General features: G+C 40.7%; 1 protein-coding gene across 23 annotated transcripts in view; it reads left to right on the plus strand.

Annotated features, from left to right (window-relative positions):
• The window catches only part of LOC776067 (E3 SUMO-protein ligase RanBP2-like), a 68,353-nt gene extending 49,436 nt beyond the window's left edge, over window positions 1–18,917 (plus strand). For 13 of the 23 annotated variants that reach the window (XM_040662505.2, XM_040662509.2, XM_040662507.2 and 10 more), the window contains 6 exons: window positions 14,204–14,435; window positions 14,916–15,014; window positions 15,174–15,319; window positions 15,940–16,213; window positions 16,367–16,701; window positions 18,332–18,917. In XM_040662505.2, coding sequence (XP_040518439.1) covers window positions 14,204–14,435; window positions 14,916–15,014; window positions 15,174–15,319; window positions 15,940–16,213; window positions 16,367–16,701; window positions 18,332–18,637 — 1,392 coding nt within the window. In that variant the 3' untranslated portion in view covers window positions 18,638–18,917. Of the gene's footprint in view, window positions 1–263; window positions 426–856; window positions 995–1,081; window positions 1,229–1,730; window positions 1,911–1,993; window positions 2,078–2,579; window positions 2,719–2,881; window positions 2,980–3,492; window positions 8,045–9,028; window positions 9,107–11,827; window positions 11,996–12,413; window positions 12,495–13,326; window positions 13,515–13,688; window positions 13,835–14,203; window positions 14,436–14,915; window positions 15,015–15,173; window positions 15,320–15,939; window positions 16,214–16,366; window positions 16,702–18,331 lie in introns of those variants that run through there. The other 10 variants (XM_040662500.2, XM_040662502.2, XM_040662501.2 and 7 more) reach the window with 7 other exon arrangements.
• Window positions 18,918–22,539: the final 3,622 nt, after the last annotated feature.

Here is a 22,539-nt window from a genome sequence, read left to right on the forward strand (position 1 = left end):
GAGAGGATGACTCCAGCAACTGCCTCAGCTGACGAGTACTCTCTCTGTCACTACTCTCTTAGCAGCACAGGTAAAAGTAACGTTATTTTCTACCTGTGTGTTACTTTCTGTGATGCGATAGGGAGACCTCCTGAAATTCATCACAAGCGTGAGAGAAAAGGTCTTGAAACTTCTTAAGAAAACAACTGCATCAGAGACGAAAAAGTATGGTTACTGTTTTGTTTGCATTTTCTGAGATACTTTCAATTTGTCTTCTTCAACAGGGCGTTAGTCTTAACTCCTTTTATGACCAGAAAGAATACATTGGAAGAAGTGTGTACTACTGGAAGAAAACCTTGCTTAGTTTGAAAACTATCAAGAAGCACAAAAGTATTCCTGAACCTACCGATCCTCTCTTCAAACACTTCCATAGTGTGGACATTCAGGTACAGATTGATTCTTCAGAGATGAGAGGAAGAGGGGTTGTATGTCACAGGCTTACAGATAAATTGGTTGTGAGCTTGTTTTTTGGTTGGTTGGTTTTTTGGTTGATGGGTTTTTTTTTTATCATTGTCCAACTGAATAGAATACGTTGTCATTGTACGACTGAATACTGGTGTTGCTGTAAGACTGCTAAGGATGAGATTTAGTGGTATCTTTCAGCTGAGGTTTCCTTAGTTTTAAAACTATCTGATTGGAAGACACTGAACTCCCTTAGTGCCAGCTTTCTTGAAAAGCTGTTTTCCTGTAATGCAGGAGAACTGGTACTGTTAGTGACCTCCTCCTGGCTGATTACTTCCTCAATGTTTACAGTCACTGACTGTTCCAAGTATCCCCATAGATGTTATATTTGACTTGTCTTTTGCTCTGGTCGTAGGTCTTTCAGGTGGCAGCCTATGAAGAAGAGGCATATATAGCATTTGCAATGTTGGATGCAGTTGAAGGCAAAACTGATGATGCTTTATTAGCTTTTGAATCTATTAAGAATGTGGTTGCGTACTGGAATCTTGCCGTTGTAAGTTTATAAATGGCATTACCTCAGAATGCTTTTCTTTCAGTTGCATTCCGACCGATTCTTATTAATCAATATACTGTTGCTTAGCTTTGCCAAAGAAAGGCAGAGGAGCTTGAGAACGATGATATGTTGCCAGAAGAACAAGAAGAACACAAAACCTATCTTCTGAAAAGAAAGCATTACTTGATGAAGATCATTGATGAAAGCTCCTCTGATCCGTCAGTAGCTGACAAAGTAAGTAATTCCTGCTTAGCAGCTTGTTTGGAGAGATGGCATGGTTTAGCTTACTGTTGCAGATTGAAAGAGTTTGCTTTCAAGTCTGACTTTGTAAAACTGACATTGCTTGGTGGCCAGTTAAACTTACTGTGTTCCTTCAAGACACATAACTTGCTTTTCTCCAGTAGGCTGATATTTGTGGGGAAGCTTCTGTGAAGGTATCAGGTTATGAAATGTTTTTGACTCTGTGTAGATGAGAGCTTTTGTGTAAACAAATAGCTTTTGCTCCCTGTCTTTTCAGTGATGTACATAGTTTCCAAATAGAACTAATGATTGTGTGAGTTGTCCTCTTATGTTTATTTTAACTGATGTGGGGGTTTTCTGTGGGAAAAGCAACAAGAAAACCACCTGGGATTACTGTAAAGAAAGCCTTGTGAACTGTTCAGCCGTAGATCAGAACACAGTCTCTTGCTCTGAGGAAGGATTGCAGTCATGACGTGCTTTTCAAATATATTTCTAGCTGCCAGTATCTATTGAAACTGTAACAGAGATGCTGAACACAGTGATCCAGGAGCTTGGTGGGAATGAGGAAGGGGAAAGTCTTGCCTCCAGAAATATCGCACAAGCTGCACACCTGGAAGTAAAACATCCAATTCCATCACCTAAAAAGTTATCTTTCTCACCAACTAATACCTACAAGGTATGGTAGCCAGTTAATGTTTTAGGTATGTGTTATATTTGAATAAAAACTCGAAGTTCAATAAGCTTTTTTTTTCTTTCCAGTTTTCTCCTAAGACTCTCCCTCAGTGGGCAGAAGATCACAAGTCCTTACTTCAAATGCTGTGTCAGCAAGTGGAAGCTTTAAAGGTAAACAACTTTTGTCACTATATTCAATGCAGAGCAGTTGATTTTGTTGTTGTTGTTTTTGAGAGTACATTGTGACCCAGCATTGAACTAAGCTTCACTTAGTGGACTGCCAGTTAACTCAGCGAAGATAACTGCTGTAAACATCTGCTTAACTGGTGTACAAGAGTAATGCTGTGTTGCCTACAAACTCTGATTTGGTACTCATTTGTATGAGGTAATCTTTCTGAGGATTGCGTGTGCAGGAAGTTCTGCTTTCTTCAGCTTAGCTATTGTCCTCTTGGTTCTGGGTTTTTTCTTTCTAGCTTCAGGGAACAGTCTCAGTTTTGTACAGCATGGGCAGATGGTGGATTATTGCAGCAGTTAACTCTTGGGTTTTTTTTTTTTCCTCTGACTTCAAACGTGCTTTTAAGTAGGGACGGAGCGTAGGGATCATTCCTTAGGTTTTCTTCAAATATCTGTGGTAATACATTTACCTTCTCTTAACTGAAACACTCTTCAATAGAATGAAATGCAAGAAATGAAACTTAATAGTTCCAGTGTAAGTGTGTCATCTCATCGGTGGCCTGCTGAAAGCTATGGAACAGATACTGTGTCAGATGGCTATCAGAGAGCACAAAATCTTCATGAAGCTCCTTTAACGGGTGAGTTGATGCTGAATTGTTAATTAAACACTTAGCTTAACGGAGTAAGATTTCTTAAATCCTTTCATCGGTGTTCTGAGATGAATGAGTAAAACTGGGGAAAGTTCATTCAAGTCAGTAACAATAATTGGATATAAACTCTTTTCTTGGTGTTCTTTTTCAGTTGCTACCACTGGCCCATCTGTTTATTATAGCCAATCACCTGCTTATAACTCGCAGTATCTTCTAAGAACTGCTGCAACCAATGTAACACCAACAAAGGTGAGGACAAATGTATCCGCTCCAGCCATTTCTACTGATTTATTTAAAACTACTGTTTGTGATTCTGTGTGTAGCTGGATATAACTGCGGTTCCCTAGATAGCATGTACTAAACTGGAGGTCTGCTGGAGACAGGCAGAAAGATTCATCATCAGCTAATCTTTGGGGTGTGGGGTTTGGGAGAAACAGCCAGCAAAGCACATTCTTAAGGTGCTAAAATACATGCTTTGCTCTGTGTCTGCAATGTTCTTTTCCCGAAAATAGTATGGGGACTTGGTGGTTATGACTTTTTTGATACTAAGGAAAAATGAGTTCATTCAGCTTACGCTTATCTCCAATCCATGTTTTCATCTACCGTTCAAGTTTTGAACGTATGATTTTAGTTTAAACTGTTTAGAGTTGAAATCTCATTTTAAAGTACTCCTTGTTATTAAGAGAACATGTTGCATGGGCTTTAGCGTCCTAAGAGCTTTTTCTCCTTTTCCACAACCAAGTAATTGTGTTTTTTCTTTAGGCACCCGTCTATGGCATGAACAGACTTGCACCTCAGCAACATATATATGCTTATCAGCAACCAATCCACACGCCACCTCTGCAAAACACTTCTGCTTGTGTGTTTCCTCAAGACATCTATGGTACCCCTTTGCGTTTTGATGCTCCTGCTGCCGGAATCATTTCTCCTCGTGGAGCTGATGATTACTACAACTATGGTGTTCCACAGGCGAGCTCAAATCCACCACTACCTGAACCAGGCTATTTCACAAAACCTTCGGTTGCTCCCGCAACTTTAAAACCTGCAGAATCCAAAGTGGTAGAATTTTCAAAAGCTAAATTTGGGCAGCCAGGTACAGCTGAAGGATCAAAGCCACCTCAGCCAACAACCTTTAAATTCAACACTAACTTCAAATCTAATGATGGAGACTTTACCTTTTCTTCTCCTCTAGCTGCCACACAGCCTGCTAATGGAGCTTTTAATAGCAGTGAGCGCCTTCTGAAGCTTTTAACATCAGACAAACCTTTACCAGATGAGAGATGCATTGAACAAAAAGGATCTAACAGTCATGCAAATGGCCAAAGAAATGTCTTCAGTTTCTGTAATAAACATTCTTCAGGTGTCTCTTTTACAGAAAGCGCAGGACAAAATGCACATAAAAACCTGGCTTTTGAGAAGAGCGATATGTTTAACTTCCAAGAACCAAGCAAGCAGTTATTTATGACACCAAATTCTGACTTGGCCAATAGAAGTCATGAAACAGAAGGAGGAAGCACCCATGGTGGAGATGAGGATGATGATGGACCTCATTTTGACCCTGTGGTGCCACTCCCTGACAAGATTGAAGTAAAGACAGGCGAGGAAGATGAAGAAGAGTTCTTCTGCAACAGAGCTAAACTCTTCCGGTTTGATGCTGAATCTAAAGAATGGAAAGAAAGAGGTATTGGAAATGTGAAAATACTTAAACACAAAGTATCTGGCAAATTCCGTCTCTTAATGAGAAGGGACCAAGTACTAAAAATCTGTGCAAATCACTACATAAATACTGATATGAAATTAACTCCAAATGCTGGATCAGATAGGTCATTTGTATGGCATGCTTTAGATTATGCAGATGAGTTGCCGAAGCCAGAACAGCTTGCAATTCGATTTAAAACACCAGAGGAAGCAATACTTTTCAAGAGTAAGTTTGAGGAGTGTCAGCATACATTGAAAACCTTGGGATCAAGTGCTGATGCATCCATGGCTCAAAGCACTGGAACTGCTAAAGAGACAACAAATCAAGATGTCAAGGAGTCTAGCGGGTCCACATTAGGGATCTTGAACTCCGTATTTCAGTTCTCAAAAGACAGTGTGACCAGTGAATCTGATAGCAAAGGCAGTTTTACATCAACTTCAACTGCCCCTGCCACTTTTTCATTTGGAAAGGAAGCCATACAAACCTATTCTTCTGGCGGGTTTGGGCAGTCTCCCTTGAAGAAGAATCAATGGGAGTGTAAAGTATGCTTAGTTCGGAATGAAGCAACTGCGAAGAACTGTGCCTCTTGCCAAAGCCCAAATCCAGATATGTGGGAAACACGTGGCATCCCAGTAACTGAATCTGCTGCGAGTTTGAAAGCCAGTGGTAGTGCCACACAGGAGAAATTTGGATCCGCCTTTGCTAAAAAGGAAGGTCAGTGGGACTGTAACATCTGTTCTGTAAGAAATGAACCTACTGCCACTAAATGTATTGCCTGCCAGAATCCAAGCAAAACTAATTCAGAAGTATCTCCTCAGCAATTTTCCTTTAAACTTGAACATGTGGATGCTCCAAAGACCACCCAGAGTGACTTGGGGACTGCTTTTTCACTGAAAGGTCAGTGGAACTGCTCTGTATGCCTCGTCCAGAATGAAGCAAATGATGAAAACTGTCATTCTTGTCAGAGTCCTAACTCTCAAAGTCAAGCAAATGTGCCAGTATCTGCTGTTCAGGCGCTTCCTGCTCCCAGCTTTGGTTCTGCTGCTGATGCAAGTAAACCACAGAAAAATGCATTCGCAGAGCTTTTCGGTAAAAAGGAAGGACAGTGGGATTGTAATACTTGTCTTGTAAGGAACGAAAGCTCCTCACCAGCTTGTGTAGCTTGCCAAACACCAAATCCATCTAGTAAGCCTACCAGTAATGCTTCATTGTTTACTTCTGATTTGAAAAATAAATCATCTGAACCTGTTGCAGGACAGCTGGGAACAGGTTTTAAGTGTGAATTCTTAGGAAAAAGCTTTAAGTTTGGACATGCTGATCAAGGGAAAACACCAGCATTTACATTTCAGAATCTTGCAGATGCTGAAGCAAAGCCTTCAAAGGAAGGATTTAACTTTTCAATGTTGATGCCTCCAGGTGGATTTAAATTTGGCATACAGGAATCCAATAAAAGTACTGCTAAGAAAGATGATCCACCCAAAGAGTGTACAACAGACTTGAAAAGCATTGATGAAAAAGACAAAAATGAACTGCCTTCAAGTAGTGGAGTTAGACTCCAGTCTCAAGAAACAGCAGACAAGGACAAGGACGAGTTTACTTTTGGCCAAAACAGCAGTAGTACTTTTACTTTTGCTGATCTTGCAAAAAGCACCCCCAGTGAAGGCTTTCAGTTTGGCAAAAAAGACCCTAACTTTGAAGGCTTCTCAGGTGCGGGTGAACAGCTGTTTTCTTCAAAGGCTTCTAAAACTGGTCACAAAGCAAGCACCTCTGCTGATCTTGGTGAGAAGGATGATGATGTATACAAGACTGAGGACAGTGATGATATCCATTTTGAACCAATAGTTCAAATGCCTGAGAAAGTAGAACCGTTTACAGGAGAGGAAGATGAGAAAGTGCTGTACTCCCAAAGAGTAAAGCTATTCAGGTTTGATCCAGAAACAAGCCAGTGGAAAGAACGTGGGGTGGGCAACCTGAAGATTCTTAAAAATGAAGTTAACGGCAAAGTAAGAATACTGATGCGACGTGAGCAGGTACTGAAGGTGTGTGCAAATCACTGGATAACAACAACAATGAACTTGAAACAGCTGTCGGGCTCAGACAAAGCCTGGATGTGGATGGCCAGTGATTTCTCTGATGGTGATGCAAAGCTGGAACAGCTGGCAGCAAAGTTCAAAACACCAGAGCAGGCTGAGGAGTTCAAACAGAAGTTTGAAGAATGTCAGAAGCTGCTACTAGATATACCACTGCAGACACCCCATAAACTTGTTGATACAGGCAGGACAGCTCAGCTTATACAGAAAGCGGAAGAAATGAAGAGCGGCTTAAAAGACCTCAAAACATTTCTGACAGATGATAAAACTAAAATAGCAGAAGAAGAAAATGTAAACTCTGCTTGTGCCGGTAGTACTTCTGATTGCGTTGCAAAGCCACATGCTGAAGGTACTGGGCCGGCTGTGGAGTGGAGTAACAGTGAGTTGCGTGAAGAAGTATTGGATGACAGTTTAAGTAGCTCTGTATATGCATCACCTCTTGCAAGTAGCCCTGTAAGGAAAAATCTGTTCAGATTTGGAGAGTCTACAGCAGGCTTTAATTTCAGCTTTAAATCTGCTTTGAGTCCATCTAAATCTCCTGCCAAGCAGAACCAGAGTGGAACATCTGTGGGCACAGATGAAGATTCTGATCTTACTCAAGAAGAAGAGAGAGATGGACAGTACTTTGAACCCGTAGTACCTCTTCCTGACCTTGTGGAAGTGACTAGTGGCGAGGAAAATGAGCAAGTTGTATTCAGTCATAGAGCTAAACTCTATAGATACGATAAAGACACAAATCAGTGGAAGGAGAGAGGTATTGGGGACATCAAGATACTGCAGAACTATGACAGCAAACAAGCACGTATAGTAATGAGAAGGGATCAAGTACTAAAGCTCTGTGCCAACCACAGAATAACACCAGATATGAATATGCAACAAATGAAAGGATCTGACAGAGCATGGGTGTGGACTGCATGCGATTTTGCAGATGGGGAAAGGAAAGTAGAGCTGCTCGCCGTGCGGTTCAAACTGCAGGATGTTGCAGACTCATTTAAGCAAACTTTTGATGAAGCAAAGCAAGCCCAAGAGAAAGGCACATTGATAACACCTCATGTTTCTCGTACAAATACAGCCAATACATCTCCTTGTGGTAAGAATGCTGTGGCTGTGCTGGAAGAAACTACAAGGGAAAGAACTGACCTTAGCCATGGTAACGATGCTTCTGATGCCACTGTAGAAGCTTTAGAGGTATCAAGTACCTCTGAAACACCAACAAAAACAGTGGTTTCTCCTCCAAAGTTTGTATTTGGATCTGAATCTGTCAAGAGCATTTTCAGTAATGAAAAGTCAAAGACATTCACATTTGGAAATACTTCAGCCACCGGTTCCCTCTTTGGATTCAGCTTCAATCCCCCAAGAAAAAGCGCAGACAGTATTTCATCATCTCAGAAAGCAGAGCAGAAAAAAACAGGAGTAACTGAACCACCCAAAAGCTGTAGTGCACCTCAAGACAGCAAGGCATCTAGCCTGGCCCCTGCAGCACAAGATGGGCCCTCCAACTTCTCATTTAAAATTCTGGAGCAAGGTGAGTGTTAATTGAACTAGAAATTTATTCAAGTGTGCAACTCATGAGTCAGTCGTTTATTAATGCTGGTCATTGTATTGCTTCTTCTGTCTTAGTACTATGGAGTTTCTTTCAGTTGTAATGCACGTCTGTGAATCTTCGAATTGCAGACTTTCAACTGGAGTGAATATGAAGTTGTAGGTATTTGCACATAGAAATACAAAGGTGCCTTCTGCAGGATTCAGGGTTACTCTGTAATGAGGAAGAGAATTGCCTGTAGGATTTTGGGATTTGGATAAAGCATTGTTAAAAATGCCAGGGTTAAGTGCTGAAAGTGCATTTTGGGGATTGAACCAGTAGTGTGTGTGTGTGCAGGCCTCGCTCTGACTGGTAAACTACGAGAACACCACTTGTGCTTAAGCTTAAACTCGAATGATCCCTGTGACTGTGTGGACGGGTACTCTGAAACTACACTTGGTACGTTTGCTTTAAGTCTTCCATGAGTGGTCTGAGCAATTTCCAGTGCACAGCCTAAGTCACACCAGTTGTCTTTTTTTCTTGTCTTGAAAAGAGATCCTGTGATTACATCCTCAGTTATGCAGGCTCTGATACTAGCTCAAAGATGAGCTTGCAGAAGCAGTGGCTGCAGTGCTTTCACTGTATTGTGCTCTGGTATCTTTGTGCAAAGACGGGGATTTGCTAGTGTTGTACTGATAGAGAACTTCATGCACTGCTTCCTCCCATTGCAGGACTATTTCACCAGATGGTGCATTTTAGTTTATATATCAGTCTCAAACTGCTTCTTAACTATAATACACTAAGTGAGATACTAGAGATGTTGACTGCAGTTTATTCATAGGGGGTTGGATAAGCTTGTATAGCATTAAATGTGAGTTTTCCTACTGTGATGTGTAAACGTAGAATGCTTCCAGAACTTGGATAAGTTTGTTTTCCCCCCTTGAAAATTTCAGTTAAACATTTCTATTCAAACAATTTATTTTTTAGGATTTAATTTTAGCCTTTTTAAATCTAATCCAATGGCCTTTTGGACAAGCACATCCTCCTTGCAACCTGCTAGTAAAGGTATTTACACACTGCACTGAATGTGTGATTAAAACACTTAAGCAGGCACGGCCAGCAGCCCGACTGTGGCAGAGTAGTTGGCTCCTAATCCTGACAGTTAACATGCATGCTGGGGGAGAGTACTTAAAATTGTCTGAGTACTGTATTTGTGCTGCAAGAGAGTGTCTGTAGCCTTTGATGTGTGAGCACAGTGGATGGCCCTGTTTATGCTTTGGCTTTGATTTGCCTTATTTTCTTAGGGTATTCAGAAATCTGCCTTGCGCTTCTCATTCACAGTTTTCCTGATCATGCATGCAGGATCTGTAAAATTCCTCCTTACTAAAGGAATTGTATTCTGCTTTTATGACTCTTGAAGTATGTATCTCTTCCTGCCTGAGGTCTTCCACTTTACCGATGTATATTTGAAAATTTCAAGGCATGTTGACTAGTAAACCTTGAATGGATTTAGCTCTGTTGGAACTATTTAATTCCACTTCCTGATTATCAGTGTTAACTTGTACACTTGTGCAGAAGAGTAGAGAGAAATGAGAGAGCCAAATTTAGCTAGCTTATACGTATATGCTTCGTATATAATATGGAATCCACCTTTGCTACTCATAAAGCTTTTGCTGATGTAACCAACTTGTTTACATCCAGAATCCCTAACCACATTATTACACCCTTAGTTTGTGTCATTGTAAGACTTTTAAACTGTGCTTCTTCTAAGTCTGCTTGCTAATCAGAGCTCCTTACGGGGAACATCTTTCAGTCAGTGGTTTCTGAGTTTTGCTCGGGCAGTGTTCAAAAGAAATTTAACCTCAAGTTATTTGCCATGGAGATGCAAAACAACAGAACGTTTCTTAGCTTTTTCTTAAGCTGTTTTCACAAGCTTTTCCCCAGTGTTCAGCAGCTGAAGTTCACAGTTATGTCAGTTGTGTGTTACCGTGTCACTTACATGCATAAGGATTTAAGCCTTAGTGCTTTTCACTTCACATGAAGCAGCTATTTACTGACATGGCAAGGGAATGAAAATGGACTCGCTAGATATTCAGTCTATCTGGTCTTTCTGTCAAAGATGAAATAAAAGTGAAAAATAAATTAAAAAAAAAAAACATAGAGGGAAATGTGCCAACTGTTGTGCATGGTATTCCTCTTTCTTTTGTTCCTTTTCTATACTGAGAATTTTTTAGTGGATTTTTTTTTCCCTTGAGTAGAAAGTTCTGTGCTGACAAAACCAACAGTCTTTTAATACATTGTATATACCCATGGCACTGCTTTTGTGGCAATCTATGAAGGTAAATTCAAGCTGCTTGCAGCTTTTCTAAATAAGAAAAAATAACTTTCTTGTGGGGAGGCTGAATGAGAATTGATGTAAGTGATCTAGCAAACGTCTCTCTCAGCCTTAGTATTCTGAGGGTAAACACAGGTTGTAATCCTTACTGTTGCTGTTTTGGTCACTTCTTTGAATAGATTTTGGGACTGCTGTGATCTTAATCAGCTTTTGGTCAATTTGTGGAGAGCTTTACCTGTGGATTGATCTGGACTGGCTTAGTGTGTTTCTCATGTGTTTCTTCTGTTCAGCTACTTTGCATTAAGGTTACTTGAACCTCTGTGATGAACTGGATGTGAACTTGCTTAACTGCTTAGCTGATCTGAGTGAATAAAGCACCTCCTTGCAGGCAGGATACCTGTCTACCTTTGTAGTGCGGTACTAGATGCCACCAACTCTGAAAGCAGCTGGAGTTAGTTATTTTATTTGTGTATGTGTAAGGTTCTGAGAAAATATATTAAATCATCTCTAGCTTTCCCTCATAAGAATTCAGATTTGTTGTTCACGAACCTTATTGTATATCCACTTTGTATGTAGGCTCAGAAGAGCTACTGAGATGTAAAATGACTTCATAGGACTGCTGTCGAGGAGACTGAAGCAATTAACTTCTAATCAAAGGGAGTCAACCAATTGGGACAGAAAGGCAGGGAAAGGAATATTTAAAAGCAGTGTTAAAATTGAACTGGTACTTAGAACCTTTGATATTTACTTATTAATAGTTAACCTGTGTATTACTCTGAAACTGTACTTCTAACTTACCAATCTAAACAAACAAACAAAGGCTCTCCATACACATGACCCTTAAACTGATACATCCTTCTTCTCTGCTTCCATTCTTTTTCAATAACTTGACATCTTCAGCTTTAACCTTCGGATGTAATGCTTATTCTGCTTTTACTGGATAAGCTGCTTTTGACTGAGAAGGGAGGGGAAAAAGTTACATGATAAAATCAGTAGTGGTATTTCTTCTTGCTGGAAGAGCTAGTTAAATTTCAGAAGGCTGAGAGCAGCATTTTAGTTGCTTCAGTAGCACAGAACTAAAAGATTACTACTATAACAAGTTTCACTAATAGCTGTTGTGGTAAAAAGCTGAGATGAGTTATGGTGACCTGTTCCTTATATACAACTTGAATTTCAAAGGTGATAGGATATAGTTGGGCATGCAGATTAGAACTTCTATGTCATAGCACAACCTGTAACTTTGTCCTAGTGTTCTGTAACTTTGGTAGTCATCCAGGAGGGAAAAAAAAAAAAAAAAAAACCCAAGAAAAAAAACAAGAAAAAGTAGGCTCCAAATCTCTTTCTAGCTACCAAAGTACGAATTCAACTCTATAACAAGGGCAGTGGGAAGTTAATGTTGCTACTGTTATGAAATAATTTAATTTTCATGTTTTGTTCATTTATATACAAAGCTGAGAAGACAGCTGAGCCATCAGACAATCCACCATCTGATGATGTTATGATTGTGTACGAGCTCACACCTACTCCAGAGCAGAGAGCTCTCGCTGGCTTTCTCAAGCTACCTTCAACCTTCTTCTGTTACAAGAATAAACCTGGATATGTGAGTGAAGAGGATGATGGTAAGGAGTGTCAAAGTTGATCTTAGTGTTGCTTTTTTGTGGGGAAGGTGTATAGTGCTACTAGAACCAACAGACAGTAAGGATATTTAAATGGAGAAAAATGGTCATCTTCCTTTTGGCCTGTGACCCTCTGTCTTCCTTCCCAAATCTCTTAGTAAAATGAACAAGATGCTTGTTTTCTGCAAACGTGAAACCTGTGCCATAAATCTAGGTAGAAAAAGTGTCATTGGTGTGACAAAGCACCGGTATGTAAATAGGAATGGAAGGAAAGCTTACTTGCTGATGTGTCAGGTTCTTTAAGTACATGCACAAGTCTTGTGTGCTCGACTAGGCTTGTGAGTCTGAAGGGCTTAACAAATTTAGACTTCTCTGTCTTTGGAAGATCCCTGAGAACTCATACTTGTTTCCTGTGTTTAAGATGAAGACTATGAAACAGCAGTTAAGAAACTTAATGGAAGACTGTATCCCGTCAATGAAAAAGAAAGAAGGAAATGGCAAGGTATGTCTGAAAACACAGCGGTTAATTTCTTATCTGCTGCAGTTGAATATTTAACTCTGGAGGACGCTTAGGCTAACTTGCTGTTTCCTGAGGTGGATAGTGTTAGAAGCACCGATGTGCATTGTAGAGAGCCTCCAGACAAGAGCATCACACTGTTTTCCTACCCTCAGGCTTCTGCCTCTCTTTTGACTGTGTGAAACTGAGCTTTGCAAGATGCTTTGAAAGACTGGGGCGTGGAAAAAGTGTATGCCGCTGTGATCGTTTGCTACTTGTGCAGATGGTTGACTTGAGTTATAGGAGTTAGTACGTGTATTCTTTAAATGTTTGAAAAGTTTGATAAAGACAGCTCTGTGGTTTTGATAGTTAAAGACACAAGTGCAGAAGAGTGAGTATGCTTGCTTACGTGCTTACGGTAATTTTGGCTGTGCCTCAAGTATCAGTGTTTGATAACTGAATCTGGATAGAACTATAAGTGGTGTTTGCTTTCTGAGGATGTGAGTTTTTGAGTACTAAGAAACGGTGGCATTAATGAGGTACTGGAAGTAGAAGTAAGTGTCAAAGGAAGCTAGTAGCTGTAGAGGCAGTTGCAAGATTGAAATCTTCATTGTTGCCTGGAGGCTCTTTGATAGCAACAGAAAACCAAAGTATTACAGATATGCAGTTCCTCAGTTACCCTGTATGTGTGACTTATTAAATAATGATGCTGTTTCAAAAGTTGTAAATTTAAGATGTTCTGAGTATCATGCGGGTACTTTATAACGTCTATGCCAAAAATGATCCCAGCATTAAGCTGCCTTATCAGCTCTTTTCCACAAATTTTTGTTCTTTGCAGTTGGCACCCCAGTCAAACAGGAATTGGAGAGGGAGTGTGTTACTGCTTCGGAAACTAAACCTTCTGAGGAGAAGGCTGAAGAAGAAACTCTGCAGCTCCCTTCTACATCTGCCTGTGGCGTTAGTAGTAATGCGGAGGATGCCGGTCCAGAAGGCTCTCAGAAAGAAGTTAAAAGTGAAAGAAAGAAAGTACGAGTCAAGGCTTTACGCAAGTTTAGGCAATAAATTAGCAGTATTACCCTTAGACAGTTTCCACTTAGTGAGAAATAAAATATGCAGCAGATTCAAAACTACTTGACTTGTTGGGCTGTGTCTCCAGTCTGTTCTGGCACTGTAGCAAAGGTTCAGCTCTTAAGTTTCTCAGGGAGAGAAAGGCAACAGCTTTACCTCCTAAAGCAGCAACAACTTTGGCTAGTAGAATTCCTGCTAGCAGGTGTGTGAGAGAGAAGTGATTTCAGAGCGCTTTCCAAGGGAAATGGTGCTTGTTTGGGAATCGCACTGCTTCAAAGGTATTTCAGTCTCTTGTCAAGTTGAACTTGAGTGTGTGTTAAGAGTAATGCACAATGTCTGAAACCTTCCAACAACAATTCTTGTGTTTTGTTTTTTTTTCCCCAGTTGTTCACTTCCCTTAATCCCTGTTAGTTAGCTGCTGTGAAACATGAGTAGCACTATAGGAAGGTTAAAGTCTGAGAACTTACTATCATGATTTTTCTGCACTGCAGTTGTAACTAAGGGAAGAAATTGATAACATGGGAGGGAGGGCAGAGGGGGCAAATGTGACTTTTTTGGAGGGAGTGGTTATTCTTAGTGTCCAGTCTTAATGTAGTCTGAATATTAGGCTCTTCTGGCTTATTTGCTTACTGTTTTATTAATCTCAGGAGAGTGAAGTTACGAGCTCCACTGACTTAGTCTCTACAAGTAAGGAAGATTTGCATGCTTCATCAAGCAGTGAATCAACAGCGGTATTTGTGCAGTCAGCTGCTAGCAGTGAAGAGGCAGATTCCACAGAAACTGCTCACGTGTCACAGAATTTACCAGGAGGTGATGATAAACCTGTGGACTTGTCAACTAAGAAAGAAAGTGATCTTGAATGTTCTGAGTCAACACAAGGTGAGGTTAGGAGTATATAATGGTTTGTTTGGGTCTTTTTTTGTATGTGTAGAAGCTTAAGTTTGCTTTTTTTATAGGTTAGTTTAATTTAGCCATTGCATTGAACAGATATGGCACTGAATTTGATGCACAGGTATTGGTCTAGTGAAAACATGAAGGGGAATGAAAATCCTTCTGCCTATCTGGTATGTTCAGATCACTCTACTACAGAGCACTGCTACTCTCTGTTGTTTGATTTATTAGCATACTGTTGAATGCCACGTGAGTACTTGTTCAAGCAGTGTGGATCTGCAGTCTCAGAAATAGCATGCTGAAACTCAGTCTTGAGCAGTTTTTTGGACTACTATAAAAAGTGTCATTATAAGAATTCACATGCAAATTTTAAGGCTTCTCCTTAATGTTTTTTCTCATAACTGTATGACATCAAAAATATTTTCCTTAAAGAAAGAGAAAAACATGTGACTTTTCCATCTTTGACAGAACACAAACCCATCTCGTTTGGTTTTGGTAATGCTTCAGGCTTGTCGTTTGCGGATCTGGCTTCCAAGAACTCTGGAGACTTCGCTTTTGGCTCTAAAGGTGAGTTAAGCTTAAGCCTCTGGTACAGATACATGTCCAGATTTGTGCTTCCTATGATAAACCTTTGGGCACCAGATTTCTACTTATTGTTAAACGATGTAAATCTGTGTAATCTTTGTTCTTGACAACAAGTTTAAAATGTAAATCTCTTAATTGTAGATAAAAACTTCAAATGGGCAAACACGGGAGCAGCTGTTTTTGGAGTACAGACAGCCAGTAAGGCAGACGAAGATGAAGGTGGTAGTGATGATGAGGTGGTACATAGTGATGATATCCACTTTGAGCCAATTGTCTCCTTACCGGAGGTGAGGGAACATTCAGGAATTAAGAAGTATTAAGATAAAACTATCTGCTAACAGGAGGTTTTTTAAGAAGAGAAAAGGAAAGATTTACGCTTGCTTTCTGTCTTTTGTGCTTTGTTGTGTATTTCCAAATGTTCTGTATTTTTTTCCTCTGCCTGTGTGGACACACCTTGCTGTTCTGTATCTTAGTACAGCTTTGCACTGGGAAAATGCAAATCAGTTGCTGATGCAAACTTTAATATTTTATTCCTTGAGATAGTGTTGGTCATGCAGATCTGCACAAGTAACTTCAAAAAGTTAAAACAAATTCATTATAGTGTATTTGAAAAATGATGTGGAGGGGAAGCTTGAATAATAGTAGTGCAACTCTCTGATTTTTTTCTACTGATGACCTGTAGCTTGAGTTCTGTGAAAGCCTTCCCAATTTGATTTTTTTTGCTCTAAGCTAGATGTGAGACTTCTGGAATCACTGAGCAATAAAGATGGAGCACAATTAACTGTACAGGGCTAAGAAAACTCACATTTGTAATTGGAAAAGAGCTTTTTAGGAAGTAGAAGAATTGTAACTGTTATTGGTGATGACAACTTCTGGGGAAGTCGTGCATTACTGTGCTGTGTTTTAGGTGGAGGTAAAGTCTGGAGAAGAAGATGAAGAAATCCTCTTCAAAGAGAGGGCAAAACTTTACAGGTGGGACAGAGATGCTACTCAGTGGAAGGAGCGTGGTGTTGGAGAGCTAAAGATCCTCTTCCATACACAGAAGAAGTATTACAGGATCCTTATGAGAAGGGACCAAGTTCTTAAAGTGTGTGCAAACCATGTCATCACCAAAGAAATGAACTTAGTGCCCTCTGATACATCAAACAATGTTTTAATTTGGACAGCTACAGATTATGCTGGTGAGTTGGTTGAGTGGTTTTTACAGTTCTTTTCGGTATCTTCTGTAGTTTGTTTGGCTTTGTTTTACCCTGGAAATTATTCAGAACGAAAGCTACTAATCTCTGGCTACAGTGAGTAGAGCTAAGGAAATCTCTTGCTGGATTTGTTTTCAGATGGTGAAGTGAAAGTAGAACAATTTGCAGTCAGATTTAAAGTTCAAGAACTGGCTAATTCTTTCAAGAGGAGATTTGAAGAATGCCAGCAAAGCTTGTCGGAGCTACAGAAGGGTCACCTCTCTCTGGCAGCAGTGCTGTCAAAGGACACCAATCCTGTTGTGTATTTTAACGTTTCTGCCAATGATGAACCTTTAGGACGCATAACCATGGAGCTGTTCGCAAATATCGTCCCTCGAACGGCTGAAAATTTCCGGGCCCTGTGCACAGGGGAGAAAGGCTTTGGATTCAAGAATACCACCTTTCACAGAATAGTTAGTGACTTCATTTGTCAGGTAAGCTGAATGTGAAGACTTTTCTTTGAGAGAATAAAACCCATCTTGGCTAACAATGGTGCTACAAACTAGGAGATAAGGAGTAGTACAAGCAGCTTGTGCTGCCCTAAGCCAAATGCTTTTCACCTGTATCTGCTCAGTGCTTTAGTGTTACTCAGTGCTTCTGCATACAGGAAAAAATAATGAAGAAGTAACTTAGCATGGATAAGGGACAGAAGCAGCAAGGAAATTGAGGCTTCCCAAAACTAACATTCAGCCTTCCTTTCTACAGAGAGGATCTTTCGTATGCTCATCTGCTAAGAGCACCTCTTTTCAGGCTTCTGTTAAGATTTTGAAGTATGCTTTGTATTTCACATAACCTCCACTATGAAATTATACTTCTTGTATTTTAGACTCTCACAGCTCAGCCAAAAAAGTCCTTTGGGTCTCATATCATGCAGTAGCTATGTACTTGAAGTACTCAGATTTCCCACTTAGAGTATCAGCTTGCAGTGTGTGTGAAACCCATGTAGACAGCACTAGTTTTGTGCGTTAGTAGCACTAGCAAGTTTTTCATAAATTCTGAAGGCGTGGGAAATTGATCTCTGTTCACATTGACCTTCCCTTCCTTTTCTAAAATTCTAACAGCTAATTTGATATGTGAGTTCTAATGACTTGAAACAGATGAAATAACCCGTTACATGCTACACTAATGCTCTTGCGTATCACTTCATCCTTGAAGACGGAGCGTGTGCTTTGTAACTCAGAAGTACAGTAATATACAAATAGCTTGTTACCAGAATTAAAAAACTGTCCAGCCTTGATTAGATCTTACCTGAATCTGAAGCATGCCCATTACTGCTCTTCTCTTTATTTTTGCCTTTCTGATGAGCAGTGAGCTTTGCTTGCTCATTTAGGATGTCATCTTGTTTTGGGTAATTCTACGTTCTCTAAGTAACTTTCTTGAAAGCAAGCTGTAGCATGTGCACCCTGACAAAAAGTGAGCTATTAGCTACATTTGCTCTGCCCAGACTTCACCCCAGGCTTCTTGTCTTTCAGACTTTCCTTCAAATATATGGTATCGTACATGGTCAAATTTGTGCATGTAATCAAATAATCAGAAGCTAAAAGCTTGCTACCTTGTGGAAAGGCAAAAACAATGCTCACTAGCTGTAGCTGCTGTCCTGAACAGGACAATCTGGCAAAAACTACTGCTTGCCCAGAGGCAGAAAATGACTGATCAGTGGTAACTTGGCCTTTTTCAGGTGGTTACTTTTTTTTTTTTTTTTTTTTTTTGCCTATGAGGAGACTTTGTGCCTCAGTGAGATAATGCAGCTGCCAGATAGAAGGGTGAAATGATACAGAAAACAGACAGTGGGAAAGAGCAGTCTAGGGATGTGGAACAGGAAGATAAAATGCTACGCTCGGTAAAAATGAGAAACTTCATGCTAATGTTTTGTTACCATGATCAAAGCTGATGAAGCTGAGATGCCTTATAAGCCAAGTAAATATGATACCAGTGAAAAGTAATATTGAGGTTTCCTTTTGTTCTTCCACACGGAAGTCTTTCTTCCTGAAAGAGAATGTTGTCCGTTGAAATTTTGGGACTTGTGAGTTAATTCTGTCCACTGTTTTTTTTTTTTTTTTTAAGGGAGGTGATATAACTAACCATGATGGAACAGGTGGACGATCAATTTATGGAGAAGCATTTGAAGATGAGAATTTTGAAGTGAAACATACTGGTCCTGGATTGCTGTCAATGGCAAACAGGGGCCGGGATACAAATAATTCTCAGTTCTTCATAACACTCAAAAAAGCAGAACACTTGGACTTTAAACACGTGGTATTTGGATTCGTGAAAGATGGAATGGATGTCGTGAAAAAGATTGAATCCTTTGGTTCTCCTAAAGGGCTAGTAAATGGAAGAGTCGTCATTACAGACTGTGGGCAAATATAGAATTATAGCTTGGAGTATACAGATGTTCTAGCGGTATGAATTGGTATTTAGATGTTATTAACTAATTATTTCAACTTCTTAAAAATGGACACTTCTGATGTATAAATGTAAAATTACAACTTAAAGTTGTTTTTTATGTGTTCAAATTGATTTTTTTTTGTTTTGTTTTGCATGTTAAATAAAGTTCAGACACTGGCATATTTCAGGTGTATTTGTGTTATCCTGGCATTTGTATTGAATGTCAAATTTTCAAAATTAAATCCTAGTCTTGTTAAAATAATTGTCTTGTCCTCACTTTGGCTTGTTTAGGAACAGAACAAAATCTTGCATGATCTGGCTTCCTCCTCCTGTACATCTTTCCTTTGAATATGCAAATTGCAGATGCTATAACTGCTGGCCGGTAAACTGAAGGCCTTTGTAATTCTTACTCTGAACAGAAAGCAAGCCAAGGCAGCTAGCCAGGTGAATGCTGTCTTGTACTGTTTACTATCTTTAGCACCTCAATAATTGAAGGGTAAGAACAGTTGCTACATGCATTCTTGGACACGGAATTTGGCGTTACTTGCTAGAGAAATATACCTTTCAGACCTGCAGTTTCTTCTGCACATAAGACTTTGAAGTGACTTGTACAGTTTAGTGACAACTCTTTAAGGAACTTTGAATGTTATTTCAAAAGCTGTAGTATAACTTGCTGTTGTAACTATGACAGAGGGCACTTGTGGCTGTGTTCTCATTGTGTTTATCAGCACTGTCTCCTGTGGCAGACTTGGATGTTGCACAACTGACTGTGTCCTGTCCTTAAAAACTCTATGTCTTAATGGTGAAATTACATGAATAATTTTTTTTTTTTACTTTGACTTTACAACTCAATGCCAGGACTTGCTGGTATTCTTTTCAAAATTATCCATTTACCGTTACCATGTAAGTTAAGAATATAGAAGTTCAACGTATATAACTTATCTTAATGATAGAAAGACTGCATTTTCCTTCAGTTGCTTGAAGGAGCACCACTTGCGTAGGCATTAAGCTGTAAAGTGGTATCATCTTAAAAAAAAAAAAAAAAAAAAAAAATTGCATTTCCATTATATTGAGCTGCAACCTGGGAACTGCTGCCACAGTCTTTGTGGTTTAGTGACACAGAAGAGGAGGAGTCTGCATTCCTTCTCATCAGCTATGCAGGACTGGGAGTATACAAGGAAACAGTAAGTAAACCTTTAGCTGAGCTCCAGGAGACACTTCTTAGCTCAGAGTAAACCCCAGCTGCTGTTGATCAGAAGAAAGGGGCAGTGCCTGGAGAAACAAGGTTAGGGTACTGGTTGTTTGGATAGGCACTACTGTGCTTAACAACTTGCCTCTTGTCTACCAGTTAGTTTCAGTTCACATCTCTGCGGCCTTTAATGCGGTACTTAATGGATTACTGAGTATCATAGAATGGCCTGGGTTGAAAAGGACCACGATCATCGAGTTCCAACCTCCCTGCTATGTGCAGGGTCGCCAACCACCAGACCAGGCTGCCCAGAGCCACATCCATCCTGGCCTTGAATGCCTCCAGGGATGGGGCATCCACAGCCTCCTTGGGCAACCTGTTCCAGTGCACCACCACCCTCTGTGTGGAAAAACTGCTTCCTAAACCTCCTGTCTCAATTTAAGATCATTCCCTCTTGTCCTATCACTATCTACCCTCATAAACAGCCATTCCCTTTCCTGTTTATACAACTCCTTCAAGCACTGGAAGGCTGCAGTGAGGTCTCCCTGCAGCCTTCTCTTCTCCAAGCTAAACAAGCCCAGTTCCCTCAACCTTTTCTCATAGAAGAGGTGCTCCAACCCTCTGATCATCTTAGTGGCCCTCCTCTGGACCTGCTCCAAGAGCTCCACGTCCTTCCTGTACTGGGGGTCCCAGGCCTGGACGCAGTACTCCAGGTGGGGCCTCACAAGAGCCGAGTAGAGGGGGACAATCACCTTCCTCTCCCTGCTGGCCACCGCTTTTTTAATGCAGCCCAGAACACAGTTGGCCTTCCGGGCTGCAGGCACACACTGCTGGCTCATGTCCAGTTTCTCATCTACCAGGATCCCCAAGTCCTTCTCTGCAGGGCTGCTCTCAAGGAGATCTTCCCCCAGTTTGTATAAATACCTGGGATTGCCCCGACCCAAGTGCAGCACCCTGCACTTGGCCTTATTAGGCTTTCATGGGCGCACTTTTCCAGCCTGTCCAGGTCCCTCTGGATGGCTTCCTTTCCTTCCAATGTATTGACTGCACTGCTCAGCTTGGTGTCATCCACAAACTTGCTGAGGGTGCACTCGATGCCATCGTCTGTGTCATTGATAAAGATGTTGAAGAGCACCAGTCCCAAGACCGACCCCTGAGGGACACCACTTGTGACCGGCCTCCACCCTGACGCAGACCCATTGATTACAACCCTTTGGCTGCATCCAGCCAGCCAATTCCTAATCCACCGAACAGTCCATACATCAAATCCACACCTCTCAAATTGGAGAGAAGGATGTGGTGAGAGACCGTGTCAAAGGAGCAATACGCTTCCCCTGCAGCTTGACTGTTTAAATGGAGCCTCACGCTTGCCTGTGTCTCCCTTGGTTGTTTCTCCACAACCAGCCCCTGAGATGCTCTGAGCCACAGCATCCAGTCCAGTATATTATATTACAATCCTTTCCCATGCCAAAGTAAAGCAATGATATTTTGTGCCAGGGATTGTGCTAATATGAGCGCCTGAACTGGATTGATCCTTTTGTTGCCATGACTTGGGCTGACGTAAGCACTGGTGCCTCTGCACGGTAGATTAGGAAACTGATCCGTCTGAAAATGCCACAACAGAGATCCCTCACGTGTTAATTCCAGGAGTCAAAAAAAAAGTTTGCAGAGCGCCCAAAGGCCATCAGCAATGAAACTCACTTTAAAACTTAATGTTTGCAGGAGAGAAAATGCACTGGTTTTATTTTTCCCATGCATTTTGCTTTTTGTTACAGTTGATCACTTTTAAAGCACAGCAGAAAGATACAATGACACAAAGTCACAAAAACTATTTGAAGACTGATCTTTTCTAATTTATTTGTTTTCCATGAGGTTGTGGAGCCTTCTCTAGAGATACTCGAAATCCACCTGGACCCTTCCCTGTTTAACCTACTGTAGAGAACCTGCTTTAGGTGGGTGGTTGGACTCGATCTCCAGGCATTCTTCAGCTCCTCACTGACAGAGCAGCATAAGAAAGATGAAGACCTCATTGCAGCTTTCCTGTACCTAAAGGAGGCCTGCAGAAAAGTGGGGGGGGGGGGGGAGGGACTCTCTATCAGAGCCAGTAGTAATGACAGGACAAGAAACTGAAAGAGAGTCAATTTAGATTACACATTAGGAAGAATTTTCCTTCTATGAGAATGTGTAGATACTGAAACAAGTTGCCCAGAGAGTTGTGGATGCCCCGTCCCTGGAACCATCAGGGAGGGTCCATGGTGATCACAAAAGGGATAGGATAGGGTTTGGGACAGCCTAATTTAGTGGAAGGTGTCCCTGCCCATAGCAAAATAGTTGAGCACTGTTTTGGATGGACAATTCTTATCGATCTCAGACTGTATTTTTGACATAAAGTATGTTTTTCTTCTCTGCAGGTGGTACCTCACCATCTCATTTGGCTGCAAATACACAAGAGAATGGTGAAAAGGATATTAACAATGGATTGCTAAGGATTATGAGTGGCGCTATAGCTCAAACATATCAAGGCTTAGTAGAGCCTCACATCAGACAGATTTATGATTAAATACTTTCATATATGGAAAGCTTCAGGTAGGAACTGGAATGGCCCTAGACGTTCTGTTAAGTAACGCTGTGAAGATTCTCAGTTTTGAAAGAGCTCATAAATTACTTACATGTCATATCACTGTTGTCATCCACC

The sequence above is a fragment of the Gallus gallus genome, chromosome 1, assembly GCF_016699485.2.
Source record: "Gallus gallus isolate bGalGal1 chromosome 1, bGalGal1.mat.broiler.GRCg7b, whole genome shotgun sequence".
Classification (NCBI taxonomy): domain Eukaryota; kingdom Metazoa; phylum Chordata; class Aves; order Galliformes; family Phasianidae; genus Gallus; species Gallus gallus.